This window comes from Euphorbia lathyris, chromosome 5 (genome assembly GCF_963576675.1).
Source record: "Euphorbia lathyris chromosome 5, ddEupLath1.1, whole genome shotgun sequence".
Taxonomy (NCBI): domain Eukaryota; kingdom Viridiplantae; phylum Streptophyta; class Magnoliopsida; order Malpighiales; family Euphorbiaceae; genus Euphorbia; species Euphorbia lathyris.
In genome coordinates this window covers 16,370,229-16,377,727 of record NC_088914.1, presented here as the reverse complement: position 1 = coordinate 16,377,727, position 7,499 = coordinate 16,370,229, and the positions used below count along the sequence as shown (strand labels likewise).

Below are 7,499 nucleotides of genomic sequence, written 5' to 3'. Positions count from 1 at the left end.
GGAAGAGAAAGCAGTTCCAACTGGCAGGAATTGGGTTTCCAAAACTCAAAATGTTGAGTCAATCTTTGAGTATATGGATTAATCTAAGGTAAAGACGAAGCCTTAAAAGCACAAAAAATTCTAAAGTGGAGGACATCTAATATCACATCAAATAAGAAAGTAGAAGAAACCGGGCATGTAGACTAATAAGAAAGTTTATGCGAAAAGCATAAAAGTCAGAGACACATGTCCCAATCACATGACCGGATTCCAAAAACATACATTCCTAATCCGTAGAAAGCATCATAACTTAGGGAAGGAAGAGATAGGCGCAAAATCGTATATATATGTAGATCAAACAAGCATTGCAACATGGAGATCTACAAAGTTCACTCATTTCTATAAATAGTTACTCTCAAAAAAAACACAAGGTACACAATCATCCTGACTTTCTGACTTTACTATGTTTTCTAAGTCATCCTTACTTCACTCCTAGTAACATCTCTTGAGTAATTAAAGAAGCAACGTCGTACACCGGCCCCTCTCTAACAGTTTGTTGATTACTTCTCAACCAAGTCTACTTCGCTGATTGAGAGACATCAATTACTTATCATTTAAGTTTCATCAAACACCAAATTAGTCGCAGAACTCATTCTATCCACATCTCAAATTACATGTTTGAGAAGTCATCCTCTCCATTTGGAGATTTAAGAAAGAAGCACTTTGTTATCTCTTCCCAGTACCCACTTCATACAAATCTTTAAAACTATAAAATCTATTACACGAAAGTTCAATATATAAACGTTCAAAAGATCAAAAACTTCGAGATGCTTTTTTATTTTTTAGTTATCTTACATGTAATTTCGTTTCATCCGAAATAAAATATAATTTGAAAATAAAGGAATAATAAAAATAATATATATAATAAAAATCATTTTACAGGGGGATTTTCATTCCCCTCAATGAGACCTCTACAAGGGTTTATGATGCATTTTAGCTTAAGAGGTGAAAATTATGATTAGCAAAATATAAATACCTGTTATGATTACAACAATATACTCTTCTAATTTAAACCTCAAGCTGTGAGAGGAGCTCCTGTGAAAGTTGCTGTCACTCTAGCTCATCAATGAGCTGTGGAATTGGAAGATTCCATTTCCCTTTCCATAAAATAAGCCTTTTCAGCTGTTGTCATTCTGTTTTGGAACATTGTCCATTCCTTCCTGCACCTATCCCTCACCTGCAAAATCAAACTTCAGTAAACAACTCAACATTGCTCTATACTTTACACAATTTCTCTCATTTTTCTTCAACACTACTTCAATTTTTCATAAAATTCGCCTATTCGGTTCCGTTAATAGTATATTTAAAGTGTTGTTAAAGGTGTGTCCGATTGTGCATCGTTGTGTACTTCAAATTCTTCACACAAAGTTAACTTAAATGTGTCAAAATTGAAGTAGAGGGGCCAAAAGACGAATTGTGCTAAGTACAGTAAGTAAAATCATCTGATATGAATAAAATGCTTAACATACCCCTTGCCATGGTGCCTTCCCATTTTGCGACTCGCCCTACCAAAAGCAACGAATAATGAAAAGTGATAAGTATTTGATCTCGGCATATTTCAAATGAATTTGAGCTAGGGGTGGCAATTCGTGTTATCGTGTAAATATATGTGTTTTGCATAATCGAATATATATGATATAAATGCAAGAAAAATGATAATCATGTCAATCATTTCGTGTCAGTAAGTTGTCTCTGTAAATCGTGTTATTGTGTTAGAAATTGTCACCCCTAATTTGTGAGATGAGGAAAGAGAAAAGATTGAAGCCTATGATATTATTTTACCTGGTTCCCGAGAGAGGGAACAGTTTGATGAACAATCCATTGAGAATCAACAACTCCTATCTTCTCATGGGCAGGCTGGTTTTCAATATAAAAGTTATTTGGTAGATGAGAATGTAACATTTGACAAGAAAAATGGTATTGTCAATTAAATAAGACAAATGTAAGTTACTTACATCTACACATTTTCTAAGAGCAAAATCGAGACCCCATCCGTGCACCAAGTCATTCTGCAAATTACGGAGTACAGCAATCAAACTTTATAGCAGCATGACAAGGGGGAAGGAAAGGCTAGCTGAATGGTTGCATACCTGAATCATATGCCATACACAACGCCATGCATCTCGTGAAAACACTGGAGCCATAATCTCAACAAACCTGCAACCATGAGACAAACTCTTCAAGTATCTGATTCCCTGCTGTATGATGAAGTACGACTCCGAATCCAAAGGTAAATATCAAAATAAAAAGAGAGAGCTGGAAGTTACATACGCTGCACAGGGTGGTAGATGTGGGTCGGTGCACCAACCTGGTTTCTCTTCTGTTATTCTGACAGCAATTGGGAAGAAAATATCAAAATGAGCTCAGAAAATGAACATTTTTATTCAATAAAGAAACTGCATAGTTATCAAATCATTCTTACTTGTGAACTTCGCGATCGCCTCTTCTCTTTGTCATCTGCCAGGTTAAGCCTTTATTAGGTTCCAATCCAGGCTGTGATATCTCCAAACCATGCTTCTTCACTAATTTTAAATATCTGGATTTGCATAAACATAATCAAGCTTTCAGTCAAACTGAAAATGACAAGAAAAGTAAAATTGTAAGTCTAATACTTACTCTTCTCCGTTAAAATGCTCAACTCCCAGATCTTCATCCCAGATGAATATGTAGTCATATGGTGCAATAATATCAGGGTGCAGAAAACGCTTCGCATACCACCTATCACAAAAATTTGGAGTCTTTAAGTTTACCATTCAGTCATGCCATTTGGATTCGGACTCCTAACCAGTCACACAAGTTTTCAAATATCCCTTACCATTTGGTCTGCTTCCGAACACTGACATGAATAGCCCGCTTGGACCACTCAAATTCATCCCATTCACTCACCCGTCCATCATAATGGAAAAGAAGTATTTGGAAATTCTCTGAGAACTGCAAGAGGAACAAATTCAGACACACATTCATAGTTGCCTAAAGGTGAAACGGAATACGTGGTGTAATGCATGCACGGAGATAGAGGGGCTGACCTTTTTAACATTTGCATCAATATTCTTTTTCTGATCATAGCCAACTGTGAAGGTTACAAGATATTTCGGGGTGCTGGTCAAGTCCTAAGATACGAATTTCATCAAACATCAGAGGAAATCCAGCAAAAACAATAATAGATAGCTGATGTTACACTATGGGAGTTCAAAGTTGAAGGTAGATTGTATATAAAAGTGGTCCTAAAATACACACCTCACTGGGCTGACCCCACAATCTGCGGGGATAGTAATCTGATTCAGCTTCAATGATTCCTGGTGCCAGTCTCTCTGCACCTCGGGGATTTGAAGGGACCCAGATCTGAGAAATCATAAGTGTGAAATGAGAGAAAAATTTGGATACACACCACATTGCATCTATGTGCACCTTAGAAGAAAGGCGGTGCATGTGTCCAATGCGATCTTGGAGGCATCTCTTCTATTCAACTGTAATCACGTAAACACAGCCTATTTTTACAACAAGAAAACATTCTTGTATACATTCTACAGGTTTTCTTGTGACAAAAAGCCACGACAAATAGCTGCTGATAAAATTTCTACACCATAGAATCTGAAATTATCAGCTAAAGTGATGGTGAATTTTAGCATTTCTTTTGGCAACTACGAAAGACATTAAAATCATGTCAAAATTCCTTGCTATTCTGAGAATGAAATTGGGGAACCTCTCTTTGCTACTATTTTAAGCGTGAGACCATAATATCAACACTATCCAAGCACTTGAATGCCACATAATCTATCCTAAGGAAGAACACAAAAAAAAAAGAGGAAATATCGGAGCAGTAGTGGCAATCATAGTTGTCAAATCGAGATTCGACTCGTGAATTGAAATCCTCATTTTGTGAATCGTGACTCGTGAATTGAATTGAATCGTAAGATTCGGTTCAAATTCATAATATTATAAAAAATAAAATCTTTACCATGTTGAACTTAAAATACTATCAAATATTAGTCTAGAGTGAGTTTAGTAGTTTCTGTTGTTCAAGTTTTTGATGAACGATGATGAAGATAATTTGGTTCTGATCAACTGTTGTTGCACCACGACAAAGTAAAGACGTTTTCTAAATGGGATGAGAGACTTGCATATTGAAATTGGAAAATCATGTTAATTTGTTAATTAATTATAATAATCTTATTTCTTATTCTTTAAATTTCTCATTGGTTCTTTTTCCACTAATTTATCTCCTTCCTCAATTAGAGTTATAGTTTTCCTAAATAACAATCTGGAATCTGTGATATTTAGATTCGCCCAATCGATCCGGCTCGAAATAGAGCTGAATTGACTTGAATCGTACAATTCGAATCGTGAATTGTAAGATTCTCTGATAATTTAGATTCTCCCTATAAATCCGGCTTGAAATAGAGTTGAATCGACTCGAATCGTACGAATCGTGAATCGGAAGATTCTAATAACAGTGGTGGCAATACTGTAGACATTTTTTTATTAAGAAATACGCCACTCCCTTAATGACCAAGTGTATGGAAGTTGATCTAAATTGAACTAGAGAAGCAGCAGTTTGCAGTAGTGATTTTCTTTTTACAAAACAACCAGAAAGACACATGTGCTGAAGAAGATAAGGATAGTTGCTAGTAAATTGGCAGATTCTGAAAATCTTAAGCTAAACAAACGATTTCAAGCTTGAATGGAATGACCAGACTATGTGAAAGATGGAATCCTTTCCTAATTTACTTAGTTTCTTCCAGATTCTCAAGACTTATTCAGAACAAATAGACGCCAGGAGAGCCACTTTATAAAGGCAACAAATTGAAATAAAGTGCTTAGTGATTATGAGCAACATAAGAGGGTGATGAATAAGGATTTCGCACATACCTTCGACGTATCATTTAAATTTTGCGTTTCAACTGGTTTGTTTTTCTTCCTTGACATCCAAGAATGGGTTACAGTTGGTGTTGAGAAGCCTAGTTTTTTGTCATCAACATATGAAAGATCAATGGAAGGAAGAAGGCTGGATGAGAGATTCAGCTGTCAAACAAAGTTACAGGCAATGCAACATTTTAACATATAGCATATAAGAAATATAAGAAACAATAATCATAACAAACAATACACATGCGGAGGGCAAAAAAAGAAAGAAGAAAGAAGCAGAAGACATTCAATAATAAGCACAGAAAAACCTGAAAGAAAAAACAAAATTTGCACACCTTGGTCAATGACAAACTTGGAAAAGATACCCCTATCAAGAAGCCAAGAACTACTCCAAGAAAAGTTGATACAATAACCCTCATTGTTTCATTTGGTTTTTTACTAACCGGACTGCAGCAACAATAATTCAAACTTTCAATTATTGAAGTTGTCGTTATATGAAGATTTCAGAAAACTTTCACATACAGGAAAGGGAAATTGAAAAGGTTCCATTGAAAAAAGCATAAGACGATCCTAACCTTCGCGAAAGTGTTCCCATTTAATTTACAATTCACAAAGAATGTGAGAAGTAATACAGCATGTCAGAGCTCTGGTTGCTAAATAGATTCCGAGTTCCCAATTTCCTGTAGAATATATTGAAACCTTCAAGGATCAAATGGAGGACCTGCATAAAAGGATATAAGTATCTGTACAAGAACACTATCTCAAGAATCCAGATCAGAAGAACTTCAATTAAACATATCTAACTTCTTCACAACGTTCAAGCATCTCAAACCCATCCTGAAATTGATACCTATATACCAATTTTGGAATTCAAATTCCCAATACTAAAAAAAGAAAATTATTGCAGGCTATACTCAATCCAACGAACAAGCATCCCTCCAAACTTTAACACCTATAAAAGCATGAGCTTCTGCCACATATTACAAGCAACTTTAATGGGTAAGCAAGGGGTGTAGCTTTGATCGAAAAAAATGAAGTCTACTCTCAGAGGACTTTTGACAAACACCTGAAGTGAATCTTAGTTTTTAATCAACAAAAAACCCAGATCCGCGGTATCAGAATTAATACCAAATAAACAACTGTTTTTGCTTAAGTTGAAAGATAGAGAATAAAAAAACCGACCAAGATACAGGTGCTTAAGAAATTAACCGGAATTGCTTCAATTGAACTTAATCTATTCACTCATAGCTGAAACTAATAATACTAACAATTTTATGAACTTGAGAAAAAGAAAAAATCTACTAGATTTTTGAACATGACCAAACTGAAATTGAACTCACCTGAATAATCAGATTCTCAATTCAAAACCAAGATCAGACGAAGAAGTCTACAAACCACTAAATCACGAGAAACCCAGTTCTCTAAGAATCGGAATCTGGGCTACAGAGAACCCAAAACACTCAAAACAAACAAAAATTGGAGAGAATAATCGTGATCGGGTACTCGAGTTTGAATAAAAACGCACAAGTGGAGAACTTTCCCGGGAAAAAGGAAGAGGCAGAAGTTGAATTTCGTTTTTCCGTTTTGTAGGAGCTCAGAGGGGAATTTTGCAGCTGCAGAAGAGGAACAGAAGGGGGCATTTAAGAGAGGAAGGAATTGGAAAATTCAATTTTCCATTACTTGATTTTTATCTAGATATATATGAATAGTAAATTTAAAATGTTATTAAGATAAATGGCATGACCATTAGGATATTTAAATTACTCACTTAAATTTAATTTGAAAAATTCAAAGAACATGGTCAGAAAAATCATTCTTCAAAAAAAAAAAAGTTAGAAAAATCAAACAAGTTGATGTCATTTTTAGCAAGATAATATCATATTTTCTGTAATTTGGAAATTAGTTTATTATTATTATTTTTGGTAATAACTAATTCTGTTTATATCATCATTGACCAAAAAAAGATTAGTTTTGAAAGAGGAAATGATGTTTTCTGATTTGGCTTTTGCTAATTACTTTCTTTCTTTGTTGTTTCTGTTTTGTCTTGTAAAATATACAACACTGCATAGTCCAAATGGTGGACTTTGGGATTTTAAGTGTATTTCAATTTCTTTTCAAAAAAAAAAAAAAAAAGTGTATTTCAATTTTAAAGATGCAAATAATTTATTTTAAACAAATTTACATTCTTGTTTATAGTTCACAATATGTAATTTATTTTTGGGTAATTAATTTATTAGTCCCTATATTTTGACAAAACACACTTTTTAGTTCATGTATTTTAAAAAACACATGGTATGGTCCCTAACTTTTTTCTCAGTGAATTGTTTAGTCCTTCCGTCTGTTTGTTAGATTTTTTACCGTTTATGACTTCAGAAATGACTAAATTACCCTTTACTATTTACCTTCAAACTTCAGAAGAGGAAAAGAATAAGTTATTTGTATGGAGAACAAGAAAAAGAACAGACCAAATGCTTACGAATTTGAACGATTAAGAAGAAAATCAAGAAGAAAAACACTCAAAGTTGATTTCAGATGCATTAGAGTTTAAAGGAAAGGAAAATAAAGGAAAATAAGAACGCAAATCCAAATTGACT

At 34.3% G+C, this 7,499-nt stretch overlaps 1 protein-coding gene across 1 annotated transcript; it reads right to left on the bottom strand.

Moving 5' to 3' along the window:
• Positions 1 to 875: 875 nt before the first annotated feature.
• Positions 876 to 6,614, bottom strand: LOC136230193 (uncharacterized). Its single transcript, XM_066019176.1, has 15 exons — positions 6,246 to 6,614; positions 5,481 to 5,626; positions 5,241 to 5,352; positions 4,909 to 5,061; positions 3,277 to 3,381; positions 3,066 to 3,149; positions 2,855 to 2,970; positions 2,656 to 2,757; positions 2,462 to 2,575; positions 2,311 to 2,367; positions 2,130 to 2,196; positions 1,995 to 2,048; positions 1,822 to 1,896; positions 1,509 to 1,544; positions 876 to 1,216 (listed from the first exon to the last, which is right to left on the bottom strand). Exons 2-15 carry the CDS (start codon positions 5,498 to 5,500, stop codon positions 1,103 to 1,105), a joined length of 1,209 nt encoding a protein of 402 aa, XP_065875248.1. The 5' UTR covers positions 5,501 to 5,626; positions 6,246 to 6,614; the 3' UTR covers positions 876 to 1,102.
• Positions 6,615 to 7,499: the final 885 nt, after the last annotated feature.